Source organism: Fundulus heteroclitus, chromosome 13 (genome assembly GCF_011125445.2).
Source record: "Fundulus heteroclitus isolate FHET01 chromosome 13, MU-UCD_Fhet_4.1, whole genome shotgun sequence".
Taxonomy (NCBI): domain Eukaryota; kingdom Metazoa; phylum Chordata; class Actinopteri; order Cyprinodontiformes; family Fundulidae; genus Fundulus; species Fundulus heteroclitus.
Window position 1 is genome coordinate 37,520,728 of NC_046373.1, and position 15,014 is coordinate 37,535,741.

General features: G+C 43.5%; 2 protein-coding genes across 3 annotated transcripts; both read right to left on the reverse strand.

Moving 5' to 3' along the window:
* Positions 1–1,258: 1,258 nt before the first annotated feature.
* On the reverse strand, positions 1,259–5,150 carry si:ch73-196l6.5 (riboflavin transporter 2). The gene is made up of 4 exons (XM_036145673.1): positions 4,929–5,150; positions 2,548–3,566; positions 1,555–1,678; positions 1,259–1,468 (listed from the first exon to the last, which is right to left on the reverse strand). The coding sequence occupies exons 2-4, from the start codon at positions 3,552–3,554 to the stop codon at positions 1,259–1,261; spliced, it is 1,341 nt and encodes a 446-aa protein (XP_036001566.1). The 5' UTR covers positions 3,555–3,566; positions 4,929–5,150.
* A 2,486-nt stretch (positions 5,151–7,636) lies between these two features.
* Positions 7,637–14,651, reverse strand: slc52a2 (solute carrier family 52 member 2). Of its 2 annotated transcripts, XM_036145672.1 has the most exons (5): positions 14,422–14,651; positions 11,639–12,497; positions 10,056–10,179; positions 8,466–8,698; positions 7,637–8,435 (listed from the first exon to the last, which is right to left on the reverse strand). In XM_036145672.1, exons 1-4 carry the CDS (start codon positions 14,549–14,551, stop codon positions 8,489–8,491), a joined length of 1,323 nt encoding a protein of 440 aa, XP_036001565.1. In that variant the 5' UTR covers positions 14,552–14,651; the 3' UTR covers positions 7,637–8,435; positions 8,466–8,488. The 2 variants fall into 2 exon arrangements, with proteins under 2 accessions (XP_036001565.1, XP_012707008.2); XM_012851554.3 differs by having other exon boundaries at positions 7,637–8,698; positions 14,422–14,650.
* Between the last annotated feature and the right edge of the window lie 363 nt (positions 14,652–15,014).

Sequence of the window (15,014 nt, forward strand, 5' to 3'; positions counted from 1 at the left end):
ATTTCCTAAAATCTATTCAAGGATTTCTCCAACTGCTAAAAAGTCATGAGAAACACGCACACAAAAAATAAAACATGAACTTTAGTTTGAGGGAAGTTTCAAAAGCAAAGGAGAGGAGAGACTTTTAGAGTTTTATTCATTTTATTCTGTATATGTCATAAAGCTCAAAATGTGATAAAATAAATGAAAAAAAAAGATAAATGTGCAGATTTTTTATAAAACAAAGTCCAGTGAATGACATCTTGGCAGCTTGTGACATTTAAACCTTCCTTGTGATTTATTTTAGTAACTTTCATCCTTCAGTCTGACTGGCAGAAGCTGTTTGCATCACAAACTGATCTAAAACAGTCAAATTCAAAGGTTTGTTACAGCGAGTAAACTATCAGCTGATTTACAAAACACAATTACACTTCAGTCTTCTGCAGAATAAAATAAAAAAGAACCGGGTTGAAAAAAGTTGATGCACGTTCTCAGTAACACGCCGTCGCTCCTGAAAGCTGCGTCTGGATCCTGAAGACTCACAGCGGTGAGGTGGGCTTATTTCTCAGCAGCAGGACCAGAGTGGACCATGATCTCCTGCCTGAAGCGAAGCATTAATTAGTCCAGATGTGACTCCAGCAGCTGAAGCTCGGGCCAAACCGGGTCTCTAACAGAACACAGCAGCAGAACGGCTGAAAAAGAGAAGAATCATGGAGCTGCTGCCACAGTGGCCTAGTCAAAGCGCAGGTAAATGAATAGAACCAGTTCAAAGCAGATTTAGACTCTGTCCTCGTTATCTCTGTCTTTAATTAGCGAGTTAATTGGGTTCCCAGGTGATTGGCATCTTGTAGGTCAGCAGCAGATCAGGAGGAGCTTCTGGTTGTTGGGAGGTTTTCAGACGGATGTGAAGCTTTCCTGATGGTGACAGCAAACCGCAGGCAGAGCTCTGGTCCAATAAAGCCCCTTCCCTGTCCTAAAGGGAATAAACCTGTCAGAAATCAGGTTCCAGTGATTTCACCGGAGAGGAAAGTGGATTTATTGGAGCCCAAGCCCTGCCTCAGCACTGTGGTGGAACTCAGAGGAACCTGGGTCTTTATTTATGAGAGGTCTCACCGCCCTCATCCTGCTGCTGGACCGGGTTAATATGGCAGACGTCTTCACTAAACACCTGCTGGATCAGGACTGAAATGGTTCTGGTCACGTGTCAGAGTGCTGGAACCACGGTGATGAGCAGCGGCAGAGAAACCTGGAAACTAAGAGAACCTCCTGGGCCGTGCGCTCAGAGGCAGCTGGTGCCGCACGGGTCTCCTGAGGAGAACAGGCCGTAGACGCTGACCAGAGGGAACATGGTGAGGGCCCCCAGCAGGGAGCCCAGCTGCACCACCGCGCCACACCACACGAGGGCGCTGTGGCCTTCATCCCGCAGGATCACGCCGATGATGACCTTCACGTAGGACAGAGAGAGGATGAAGAGGATCCAGGCCAGAACCTGCAGAGCAGAGGGAGGAAGTGGTTGACCCGGAGCCGGTTCTGAGGTTCCAGGAACCTTCAATCAGGAGAACCCAGTGGACTCACCATGACGGCAGCGCCGGACGTGTCGTTGACCAGCAGGGGGCAGGGGCTCAGCGCCGCCATGAACATTATATATGACCCGATTCCAGTTCCCAGAACCGTCAGGAACCCCATGAACACCAACGACCTGCAGAGCCACACTTTGTCTCAGCTGACTACTGACGGTCCAGGGGCCACAGATGGGCCCCCTGGTTTAGACTGGTTTTAATTTGACCCAATAAGGTTCCGGTTTAGTTTCAGGAAGTCTTGGATTTGCTTAAAACATGAGACAAAAATTCACATTTTCCAAGTTTATTAAGCCAAATCCTTATGGGGTGAATTTTGTCCGATTATTGCAGCAAAGAACACGTTTTGTAAATGGAATAAAAATAAAATGCAATCCAGAAATTAAACTTTAATAGACTTCTTAACTAAAAAAAAAAGGTTTTGAGAGTAACTTTGCTGTTTTCTCAGATTTTATTTAAAAACTTTTTTGTTTTTTTGCTTTTTTTTTGTTTTTTGTTTTGTTTTTCAAAATTCAATTGTTCAAATAAATTTTTTTAAAATGAATTTTTTTTTACTGACACGTTCTCCTCTGGGGGCGGGATTTCCTCTGGAGCGAAGACACATTTCTATTGGTCAGCAGGGATGTTAGCAACGTTTTGATTGGTCAATGTGCACCAAATGAGAACGATCTGTAAAACGCAATGAAAAAGCAATTCATAAAACTCAGTTTGAAAGAGATGTATTTTGAAACCAAAAATTTGAAAATATAAAATCTGTAAAAAAAAAAATTATTAGAAAAAATACATTTAAAAAGTATTTTATATGATTTTTTTGTTGCTGTTGAAAAATCTGAGAAAACAACAAAGTTACTCTCAAAACCTTTTTTTTTTAAGTTTAATTTCTGGATTGCATTTTATTTTTCTTCCATTAACAAAACGTGTTCTTTGCAGCAATAATGGGACAAAATCCCCTCCATAAATGGTTTAAAGTAATGCGTCTGTTCCGGCTGACCTGATGGAGACGAACATGGCGACGAAGCAGGCCAGCGGGTTGGACACGGCGGCCAGCGTGGCCGACAGGTGGTAGGCGTTGTTTCCGTACGGCAGGCAGGAGTAGGACTGGACCGACGGCAGCATCGTGTTGCTCAGCGCGTTCACCCAGGCCAGAATCACAAAGATGTACACCACCTGCGTCCAGCTGTAAGAGCCGGTGCCAAAGCTGCTCCTGGGCTTCTGGCGCCGGAACGGATCCATCATGGGCCGCTGCTCGGCCCGCGTCCTCCTGGCCCGGGAGCGCTCCTTGGTGCCGTTGCTGTAGCGGGGGACGGGCTGCTCCCGGGCCACGGCCGGGTGGAGGTTCAGCAGCAGGAACGCCAGCAGGCACACCAGCATCATGGCGCTGAGGAAGAAGAAGAAGGCCTCGGCGGAGAAGTTGGACGGCTGGTACCGGGCCTGCAGGCCGTGGTCTCCTGCGCCGGCGGAGGCGTTGCCGGAGCGGTTCAGCGGCTGCGTGCCGTTGACGCAGTGCACCACGCCAACGCCCTGGACCAGAGCCACCAGAGCCGGCAGCAGGCCGCTCACGCCCTCGCCGATGAAGTAGGTGGTCAGGTACTGAGGCTGCAGGCGCATCATGAAGGGCAGGAAGGTGACGGAGGAGGTGCAGTCCACAGCGGCCAGGAAGAAGGTCAGAACCAGGAGGGCCAGGCTGCGGGGGACGCCTGCCACCACCACCGTCTCCTTCCAGAAGAAGCCCAGCAGGAAGCTGGCCGCCGTGCCCAGAGCGATGATGGCGTAGATGACCGCCGTCTCGTTGAGGGCGCCGGGCCGGAAGCGGTGCATCAGGGTGACGAACAGCGGCCCCACGTTGGCCATCTGGATGAGGACGGAGAGGTAGGAGGGCAGGTACCATCCCTCCGGGATCTGAGGCACGATGAGAGGCAGCTCCACCCAGAGCCCGTTGATGGAGACCCAGGAGCCCATCCCGAAGAGGACGGCCAGCGTGTGGGTGAGCGCCGACATGGTGGACCCGTCCTGCAAGACAGCATCCAGACGAGTTCAGCCCATCAGAGGTTCAACCGCTTAGTCACATCAGCACCAGCTGAGGAGGAGGATCACCGTGTATCTGCCTCACTGGTTGGGCTCGGCCAGATAGTGTCACAGGAACCCCAGGAGATTCTGGACAGTTTCCCGTTCCTTCACGTCCAACATCAGTGTCTGACCTCGCAGATGTTCTGGTGGACTTTCTGTTTACGGCCTTAGCTCCTCTTCGCTTTACATCGAGAAGTTTTTACAGCTTCTCTGTTACCTCAGTTAGTTAAATTAATATTACTACTACTATTATTATTATTATTATTACTATTATAATTATTATTATTATTATTATTATTATTATTATTATTATTATTATTATTATTATATTACTCCGTTTTATTATATCTGGTGTTTCGCTGTTTGGACAAAACTTTATCGTTTTAAACATGCTGCTAACCAGAGGGCAGAGGTTTTAAGTGAAATCCGTCACATGCATGGAAAAAGTCAAACTTTGGGTTTTTCTTTTTTATATTTTTTGTTATTTACAGAAACACGTTTCGGACCTAACGGTTTTAACTGCAGCAGAAATTAAACTGTAATCCAGATTAATGTGTCACGGTGAGGCGCATCAGTCTGCCAACTATCATAAAAGCAGCAGTTTGTGAATTATTGCCTTATTCTGTCAATGTTTGCTGTTTTTTTCCCCTTGTTTCTTTTTTCTTTGCTGCAGCTGAATCAGGATGGAAATATTGCGTCCACTGCAAAAATGGAACTCAAAGTAAGTAAAATCTTCTTGAAATTTGTGTATTTTCTGTGATTTGAGCAGCTAAATAAGATTATATGCCAATGGAATAAGATTTTTTCCACTTAAAATAAGAACAATTCATCTCCATCATCTTATTTCAAGTGCAGGATATCTAATTATTTTATTTTAGGGGAAAAATACTCATTCCATTGGCAAATGATCTTACTTTTAGTTCCCTTTTTGCAGTGTCCAGATTTTGACCTCCAGCTGCTTCAGCGGTACCATCAGAACCGTGCAGAACCGTGACCATTACATAAGCTGAGAAAACATTGACCCATGGGCTGTTTGTTTAAACAGCAACGACACGCTGAGGAGCTTTAAAGGATCTTCATGATCAAAAAGTCACAAACAGAGCTTTTAATACATGTGTGTAGTTATAGGAGGAGGAATTAACCTTTTAAACTGTAAAACAGCTTCTCTTTTAAAATAAATGCAATAAACACAAAGTTAGAGCTTAGTTGAGGAAAGCAGCTTCTGATGTGATGAAAAAGGAGCAAACTTAAATTAAAAGCTTTGCTAAAAGAAAGACGAGAGCACGGATCGCTGCACAGACTCACCTGCTGCTTGGTGGAGAGTTTTTCTGCAGACCCAAAGAAGCCAAAGTCCTGTGCAATAAACCAGCAGCGTGCCAGGGGATTAAACCCTGGTGGAGACGAGTGGGTGTGAGATCCTGCAGCCAACCAGGATGCACCATGGGTTATCTGATGGCCGTCTTCACCACAGACCCTCACTGCGGACCACTCCAGGATGCTCAACCAGCCGTCTGTGTTTGCAGCCTCGTTTCTGTGCCTTTGTGCATTTTTCTGGAAGGCTGAAAAATCTGCAGAATTCTGTTAATTCTTCTTAAGGGGATCAAGGGAGCAGAGGTGAAAACGAGTCTGCAGCTCAGCGGCACATTGCACAACAGAAAGTCTCGTTTTAAAGGTGTCGGTATGTAATTGGTCACATGTTTAAACCATTCAAGCCAAACTCTCATTTAAAATGCTGCACTTTCAAGGAAATTAGTTATTTTAGTTTCCAGCATCAATTAAACCTTAGCAGGAATCTGTAACTCAGAAAACATTGGGATGATTGGAAAAACTCACTTTTTTTCATTGCATGTCATAAAATCCGAAGGTTTTTAGATTTCTCCTGAGCTTCAACTCAATAAATAAGCAGCAGTCCGGATGTTTAAAAGATTTTTTTTGTTTCTTGGGCTTTTAAAAACAATTGAACATTTACAAAGTAATGACCTACTTGAGGAGTTTCAGTCAGGCTTTAGAGCTCATCATAGCACTGAAACAGCTCTGGTGAAGGTCACTAATGATATTCTCATGGCCTCAGATAATGGACTTGTGTCTATACTTGTCCTGTTAGATCTCAGTGCTGCATTTGTTACAGTTGATCACAATATTCTCCTACAAAGACTTGAGCATACTGTAGGGATTAAGGGGAAAGCATTAGGCTGGTTTAAATCTTATCTGTCGGACAGATTCCAGTTTGTTCATGTTAATAATAAATCTTCCTCAAACTCTAGGGTCACTTGTGGAGTACCACAGGGTTCAGTCCTTGGACCAATTCTATTTACTATATATATGCTTCACAAAATTATCAGACAGCATGGGATTAATTTCCACTGTTATGCTGATGACACTCAGCTATATTTATCCAATTATCATATTATATGGTTAAAAATTCTCATTCCATTGTCAGATAATCTTATTTACCTGCTCAGATCAAGGACAATTACACTAATTTCATGAAAAGTTTACTTATTTTAGTTACATTTTACAGTGCATGTTGGAAATAAGTGGGATCTGATTAGGAGAAACATGTTTCCAAATACAAACTTTCAAGATACAAGCTGTTGGAAATTATCTGAATAAATTCTACCAGTTATCTGTATATAACTGTGATTAAGAGGTTCAACTGTGACTGAATATCTTGACCTGCTAACGTTACCTGATACTTTCAGGCTTTTGGAGTTTATTAGTGGCAGTAAAAGTCAGGAAATCTAAAATAAAAAGAGATAATTTCTGAGGATTAAAAGACAAATCAGTGAGATTACAGACAAAAAGAGAGAAGGAGCTTTGATCGTGAGCATAAATCACGGGACGGCTGACAGGAAGCTGGTCCTTGTTTAGATTTCCCTCATCGGATCCTGAACACTCCTATAGAACCACGGAAGCTGTTGAACCTGGACTCTGTCTGACCCAGAATGATATATAGCTACTTAAGAATTGATACAAATCACTATTCCACCGTAACTATGTTAGAAAACACAAGATAAAAACCCCAAAAGAACATGAAGGAATTGTTTTCCACTAAAGCTGCTAAAGCTCTAATCCAGGTCTGGTGCTAGGCCCGGTTCTTCACGGGTTCCCCACAGGAACCAGGCTTGGTGTTCCACAGTAAGAAAGCTGGAGAGCTGCGAGGGACAATTTTAAAGAACAGCAAGAAGATGAGCGACAAATCGAACTAATCTGAAAAACTGCCTTTAATTTGCTTATTTATTCGGGTTTGGTTCTCAGAAACCAGACAGATCCTAAAGAAAACCACAGTGACCCTTTTAGCTGTTAGTAAAAATGAAGAAAATTGTCCTTAAACCAGCTTTTCTGACATGCTGGAGTTTCTGGAGGCAGAAACCAGAATCTTACGCCCATATAAGGAGTGATGACGTGTCGTTTGGGAGCCAATGGGAGACCAGCGTCCATCGCTGGGAGTCCACAGATGGACGTGTAGAAAACTCAGGAGCAGGCAGGTTAACAGCCAGACCAGTAAACATGGAGCACTAACCTTCTGGTCGGAGGTCTGAGAACCTCTGCAGCTCCTGAGGACACCAGAACTTTCTGGACCCGGCGCTGATGGAGAGGTTTCACTGTGGCGGTACCAGAACTGCAACCAGTCTGGCTCACAGTTACCGACCACTTTCAAACCTTTAAAGCTGCTTTTTCTGTCAAATTAATTTCATTTTACATAAAGTTTCCCACACATTGATCAACATGACATTTCATTGTTTTGTCATTTTGCTGTTTAAGCAGATTAAATCCAGTAAAACCCGTCTTCCAGGTGTTGTGAACCTGAGTTTTCTGTAATGTTTACCCAGTCTGTCTCAGGGGAGCAGACGTTACTGACATGTTGCCCAAAAGGTCAAAGAATGAGAGGAAAGAAGAAAACCTGCTGCGTCTTATCGCCAAGCCAGCAGATAAGAACCGTGAACAGATTATCACCAGCTAGTATCGGTCAAATCTGTGATGTCATCAAGTGAGACGCACACAAAGCAGAATTAGATGTTTCTTTTTTTTTTTTATTCAACACCTTTTAAAAACGTTATATTTCAGGAAATCCTGCAGGAAAAATCCGTTTTTCACCACCAGGCTTTCTTTTAATTGTTAGCAGAAATAAAGACGCCACAGGACGGTTTGGCGTTTTTTCTCTATAGACCAGGGGTGTCAAACTAATTTTGGTTTAGGGGCCGCATTCAGCTTAATCTGATCTCAAGAGGGCCACACGAGTAAACTCATTGCAAGATTAATTTATTTAATAAACATTGTTTGGCTGATTCAATTTAGTAACTTATAAACTTCAAATTCAGTCAAAATGACGGCGTGGACAGCGCCTGTTAATTGTTAAAACGGATTAAAAGCAGTAAAACATCCTCTCGTTTTAACGAGGTACTGCTCCTGAGTTCATTTATCACGTCTGGCAGTGAAACGCGTCCGCAGGTCTCCGTTCCCAAAGGGGAAACAAAAGTGAACCTGGAGAAAAACAAATCCCCAAAACTTAAAAATGAGTTTAGCAAAATGTTCGAACCGAAGGAAAACTGCAAAGGTCCAACAGCCAAACATCTTCCAGGGAATGTTGAGGCACTTTGTGCTATGGCTGTCTGCTGGGGGGGGGGGGGCAACATGAGGAATGAAGAACCTAATGGAGATGATGAGGAGCTTCCATCAGCAGCTTATCTTCATGTCCTTTTAACCCATAAGAACCAGAGGAGCTCCTGGCTGACCGGTCCCAGCTACCCAGGAATGTCCCTGTCTGCACCTCCGCACCGGCACCACCTCGTGTCCCAGCAGGAGGAGCAGGAGGAGGAGGAGCAGGAGGAGCAGGAGGAGGAGGAGGAGGAGGATAGGTCCCGCTAACTGCAGACGTCCACGCAGTCCTGGGCCCTGACGAACACCTGGTAGACGTTCACCAGAGGGAACATGGTGAGCGCTCCGACCAGGGAGCCCGCCTGGATGGAGATGCCGCACCAGAGCAGCGCGGCGTGACCCGCCTCGTGGAGCAGAGTGCTGACCACCACCTTCAGGTAGGAGAAGAGGCCGGTGAAGGCGATCCAGGAGACGACCTGCAGGGGGCGCACACAGGCAGCTGCATGAGTGAAGCAGCAGGAAGTCCGTCTGGAGCTGCAGGTTTGCACCTCGACTGTGTTTATGTTTTAAATATTTAGATAGAAAGATATAGATGGAGCTTATATATACACTTGTAAATAAATATATAGAGATTAATTGATAGAGACTGGCTGAACAGAGAGCTATGATTGATGTTTTTAGATATAGATGTGCATATATAGATTTTGAAGTATTATAAATAAATAGGTGCTTGTTTATATATAACTATATGTCCAGATTATTTATATATATATATATATATATATATATATATATATATATATATATATATATATATGTGTGTGTGATGAATGTAAGAATCAATTGATTAAATCTAAACATTGTGGTTTTTATTATTTCATAAAACAGTGTGAACCTTTTAAGATCTGGTATAGACACAGATTAGCAACAGACTTTTTGGGGGAGTATTAAAGAGATAAAATTACTAATATGAGAAAACAGTCATATAATAAAGTAAACAAAGAAAAGATAAAAGTGATAATATTATGAGAAAAACGTCCTATTATGACAATTAAGGGGGAACATTTCCAGAATAGTCACAGTTTGCAGAACTATCTTAGTCCTGTGTAATACGCAGGTTAGATTATTTTAATCATTTTTATTCTTTATGAAAATAAAGTCAGGAGAATGAAGCCAAAGGGATACAAAAATAAACTCGTAATATTACAAAAATATACAATATTACGAATATAAAGTATATTCTGAGATTAAAGTCCCTCTGATGCTGTTTAAGTGTCTGAGTCTAACTGCAGATTTTCCACATCCAACATGGCGGACGCTCTGACGCATCCGCAGCAGGCAGAACCCGCCCAATGACGCGCCTACGTATTTAATGTCTATGCAGCTAACAGTACTGCTCTCAATTAACCTGTCGACTAATTTCTGACTCTTATCCATCACTTTTCCTCAGATTTTCTCCCAGGAACGTTCAGTTTAGAGTGATGACGGTTCTGACCCGATGAAATATTCAGAACCTTCTGGATTTAACCTGCTTTCATTGCCCCCAAACCCACCAAGCAGGGAGGAGTTCAGTTCACCTGTGATTAGATTTAGTCAATTAGAGCTTAGAGGCTCTATAGGAAGCAGGAATAGCTACAGGTTCTACCTCAGACTTTCAATTTGTCTTTAAATCTAGCAAAGAACTCATAATGGGGCTAACGGACCATAAGCTGCATCAGCATCCTTCAAAATGTCTGAAACTATCTCAGTGGACATTAAATGTCCCATCCAGAATGTCACATTTTCCATTTAAATGACTGTAGGGGAGTAAGAATCAGAAGCGTTGCCTCTCACCACTAAGGCCTTTCCTGCGATGCTTCCCTGGAGCGGCGGGCAGGGGCTGAGGGCCGCCAGCGCCAACAGGTACGCAGCGAACACGCCCGCCGCCAGAGACAGGAAGCCCAGACCTGCAGAGGACCTGAAACAGAGAAGGTCACAGCCTGAGTCCTGATCCGTTCCTTAGCTCTAGTTCCTGATCAAGTTCTCCAGACTTTTTCTAAGTTTAATGGAAGTTTTGATGCTGTTTACTCATTTTCAGTCCAATTCTAATCTTTTCTCCATTTTCTGTACCTTAGTCCAAACTCAGGGCGTTTGGACCGGTGGAGGAGAGAAGAACAAGTTTTATGAGTAGGGATGCAAACAAATGACCGACTTACGATTAAATGTCAATTAACGGTTGATTTAAAGTTTGTTCCAGACGATTAACTGATAACGTCCCCTTAGACCAGGCGTGGCAAACTCATTTCTATATGGGGCCACTTTGGCATCATGTAGTCATTTAAAGGGCCGGATGCTGCTTTATAGATGATACTTTTGATTTCATAATTTCATTTCAGTTCACATAGAAATATAAAAAATGAGTAGTAACATAAGGTAGCACTTTAGGCCCAGTTAATACAGTTTATCTGAAAAAAGAAAGTTTATATTGGGGAGAGTTCCACTTTAAACTCATCATTCTGCATCACTTCTTCTCTTTCTGGACATTTCTGGGTTGTTTTAATGTGTTGTGGGAAAACTGACATCTAGTGGCAGGATGCTGTTACTACACAGTTAAAAAAATGAATCAACATTTGCTACAGGAGGCTCAGTTTTAGCCACTTTATACACTTTAAAAGGAGATATGCCTTATGACATGATCATAAGGCATATGACATGATCTGCCTTTTTGGTTCTTGGCAGCCAGATAAATCGCTGTGATGGTGACCGGGTTAGGATTTTTGCATAGTTTAATGACAACAAGGATGCAAAGTGCTCTTTGTGGGGTTCTGTTTTTAATTACAAATATTTAACAAACTCCTTAATTTGTCAGCTGCATGGCTCCATTTAGCCACGCTGCATGGCGGAGCAGAGTCAACTTCTGAACCGAAACTCAGAAGCAGAGGACGTGATGACAGAAAAGTGGAGGGTATTATGCAAAAAATGGTAAAATGATAATTAAAGCACGTTTTTGTGAAGGACTTCGTAGGGATAATTATATAATTTAATATATTTTATTCTCTTTTTAACTTTTTTGTTTCTATTGAGTAATTTAACAGGTTCCTGTTTTATTATATTTCATAAATATGTCCAAGTTTTAGTAATGTGTGAGAAAATTTACCACATTTATTCAGTCAGTAATTAATACAGGTGGAACAATAAACTGTTAAATTATAATGATGAGCCTCTTTAAAAAAAAAACAGTACGTTGTAAAGAATTAACCCTTAATGGACAGATCCTCTGGAATCAAGAGAAAACTAGGGTTTGTAAGAAAATGGCTGCTCATCAGTTAATCATCAGTCGACTGATGAGATCAACTCATTGATGGATAACTCGGATTGAGGACTAAAGGAAACTGGACTTGATCAGATTAGGAGAGGTTCTGTCTCCTGGTTCTCACCTGAGCACCACAAACATGGCCAGGAAACAAGCCAGAGGGTTGGCGATGTTCCCCAGGACCACGGAGAGGTGGAAGGTCATGTTGTTGTACGGCAAGCAGGAGAAGCTCTGCACGGACGGAAGGACGCCGTTGGTGAGGGCGTTGGACACGGCGAGCAGCGCCAGCAGGTAGATGTTCCGTGAGGTCCAGAACGTCGGCGCCGCTGGCTCCACCTCCACCTGGACCTGTTCCTCGGACACTGGCGTTCCTCCGTTGTACAGCCGGTGCGTCTCTTCTCCGTTCTTTACGGCCTCGGCGCTGTTGGACCGTTTGGGCGGCGACGTCTCCTGCTGGGAGTCGGTCTTTCTTCTCGTTAACGCCACGAAGCTCAGAGCTGAGAGCGTCAGCATCACGAACAGGAACCAGAAGAAGTTCTGGGCGGGGAAGCTCTCCTCCAAAGTCTCCGGCGTCACTGTGCCGTTGACGGTTTTACACTCCAGCTTGCTGACGCCCTGGCCCAACGCCACAACGCAGGGGAACAGGGCGCTGAAGCCCTGGCCGATGAAGAACGTGCGGATGTACTCGGGCGGATAGCGGAACATGAACGGCAGGAAGGTGACGGTGGAAGTGCAGCAGACGAGGGCCAGGACGAAGCTGAGGAGCAGGAAGGGGAGGGACCGCTCCAAACCTGCGATCGGTACCTTGTAGGACCAGAAAATGGCCAAGAAGACCGACGCCACCACCGCCAGCGCCTGGATGCAGTGGATGGCGACGCGCTCGTTCAGACGACCCGGAGCGCAGTGGTGCATCACGGTCACTGCGATCGGCCCCAGGTTCCCAAAGGCAATGAGAACCGAGAGGTACGCAGGAAGGTTCCAGCCTGAAACAGGAGAAGAACCGGGTCAGCTGCTGGTGCTGGACATGGAACCAGAGAGAACCCGAAGTTCAGCCAGAAGACTTTCATCCATCGCTAACTTTGCTCGTCTCAACCACAGCTGAAGGATTTATTTAACTGCTGCTTACGAGCTGCACGCTCTGTAAAAAGATGTAGTTCTACTAACGTAAAGAGCTTTGGGGTCGTCAGACTAGTTAAAGTACAAGACATTTACCGTTTACCATAACATGTCATCTCAGGGCTCTTTACAAAGTCAAGTTCAATCAAATCCTCTGGACAGATTGGTCAAAAAGTTAAAAGTTGTAAATAACAACAAGCACTGCAAATTAGGGAGCAGTAGGAGAAGTCAGCAGGAGAGAAATAGAACCTGATGTCCTCAGAGCTTTGAAGCTTTAAAGTTTCAATAAAACCTTTTTAAAAGAAGAAAATGGGAAATGCTACTGCAAAAATGTTTGAACTCATTTCTTTATACATTCTTCAAATAAAAGTGGTTCAAATAAACAATGATGCAACAACCTTAGTTTCACTAATACTATTCATCCCTAGCTTTAACCTATTAATAAAGTCTGAATCAGCAAATCAGACACAGACACTGAGCCGAGGAAACCAGATATTAATATCAGCCAGTAGAAACCTGGTCAGGGGAAGTTATTTCCATACAAAACAAGAGACTTTAGGAGTTTTCTCTCCTGAAAACTTAGTATAACTTCGATTTAGTTTTGGAACTGCAGGCTAACTTTTCTTCCCAAACAGGTGAAATCTTACTAATGCTATTAATGCTACTAGTTACTACTACTATTACTTAATTAACCAAAAAGTCTCATTTACAAGACAGGACACTGATTTTCCATCAAGCATTTATTTATGACACCACTTTATAATAAGGCTCCCATTATAGATGGTTAATAGTTTATAGATATGTTGCTAATTATTTAGTAAACACTTTATTACTCATTCATTAGTGCTTATTATGCATCATATATTTAATCTAGAATAGGGCTGGACGACAATTCTATAATGATTAATATAAATCAATAGATGAATATCGATGATAGAAATAAAGATCAATAAAAAGTTCAACAGAATAACAGTTTTCCTTCCTTATGCATTCTATCATGTAAGTTATTATTACATCGTTAGATCCTCCCAACCAATCACAGTGCAGACCCAGGAACCAGGCTCCGCCTCCTTCAGAGAGTTCAGAGGGCACACGTTCTTTTTTACTTTTAAAAACTTGCAGTTTTGTTAAAAAGTTCGTTAAATAAAGGGTTGAGTTTGAATTCAGTGTTTGTGTCTGTATCTAAAACATAGGTTGCTAAGCAACAGCGTAAAATGTCCAGGGCTGCACTTAAAATAAATGTTTTGAATTTGTTGATAATTATCGATATAGATGAATATGATTTCTATTTTATCGATGTATTTTTTATCTATGTCGTCCACGCCTAATCTAGAATTGCTTATATTAAACATTTCAGACTAACTTACTACCTTGACAGCACAAAACGGTCATTTTGTCTCTTGCTCGCCCATAATTAATGTATAACAAACACTAATGAATGAGTTATAACGTGTTTACAGATACATTAACATATATAAACTGTTTATAAGCCGTCTATAAGGGGAGCCTTATTATAAAGTGGTATATTTCCTATTTTCCATCACACAAATATTCATGTTGAGCCCAAGAAGACCAGATATGGATCCTGCTTTGTCTTGGCTTCCAGAATCTGTTACCTGCTGAAATAAATTCACCTTTATGGCGAATTAAGTTTCACCTGGAAAGGCTGAAGATGAGAGGAAAATAGGCCAAAGTTCAAAGACAGGAAAACTACAGGTGACTTTAGATGACTGGAAAGAAGCCTAATGTTTATGTCGGTCCGTCCACCGAGCCGCAGACATGAGGACTGACCTTCGGGAAGCTTCCGCACCACCACCGGCAGCTCCACCCACAGGCTGTTCACGGACACCCACGAGCCCATGGCGAACATGGCCGTGAGCCCGTGGCTCACCGCGGCGCCGCTCCACCAGCTGCCCGCCATGCTTCCGCTCGCTTCGGCGGAAAGTGACACGGATCCCTGCGGAAGCGCCTCTCCACGCCGCCGCTGTTGTTGTAGGACTGTTACGCAAAGGCCCCGCCCCCTCTGCTGCCTTCACGGACGCTCGGAACTTTTAGCTCTAGGCTGAAAATGTTGGAAAGTTTGCGTTTTACCGCTGAAGGATGTTAGCGACGCTTTTCTTTATTAGATACTCATTTCTGTCAATACCGCTCATTTAATCTGTCCTGTTAAACAAAGTCACCCCCTGTGCTAAGAGATATTTACATTGCATTAGTTAAAACACAGGGGCGCCACCAGGGGGTGGCCATGCCCCCCCCCCCCCCATGCCATGTCCTGGCCACCCCACTGGCCAGTGTAAATTGTAGGCAACCACGCTTCTATCGCGCTTTTATTTGTATCTGCCAGTATCTACTTTTCCCTAGTAACTGTTTTGTTCTCCAATAAG

What these genes read in the sequence shown, in the direction of transcription:
- slc52a2 (XM_036145672.1), bottom strand. Translation starts at nt 14,551, where the DNA reads ATGGCGGGCAGCTGGTGGAGCGGCGCCGCGGTGAGCCACGGGCTCACG. An exon ending in GCCATGTTTGTGGTGCTCAG is followed by an intron (nt 10,180 to 11,638) that starts GTGAGAACCAGG and finishes TCTCTGTTTCAG; the next exon opens with GTCCTCTGCAGGTCTGGGCT. An exon ending in TCGCAGGAAAGGCCTTAGTG is followed by an intron (nt 8,699 to 10,055) that starts GTGAGAGGCAAC and finishes CGCCCCCTGCAG; the next exon opens with GTCGTCTCCTGGATCGCCTT.
- si:ch73-196l6.5 (XM_036145673.1), bottom strand. Translation starts at nt 3,554, where the DNA reads ATGTCGGCGCTCACCCACACGCTGGCCGTCCTCTTCGGGATGGGCTCC. An exon ending in GCCATGTTCGTCTCCATCAG is followed by an intron (nt 1,679 to 2,547) that starts GTCAGCCGGAAC and finishes GTGGCTCTGCAG; the next exon opens with GTCGTTGGTGTTCATGGGGT. An exon ending in CGTCCGGCGCTGCCGTCATG is followed by an intron (nt 1,469 to 1,554) that starts GTGAGTCCACTG and finishes TCTGCTCTGCAG; the next exon opens with GTTCTGGCCTGGATCCTCTT.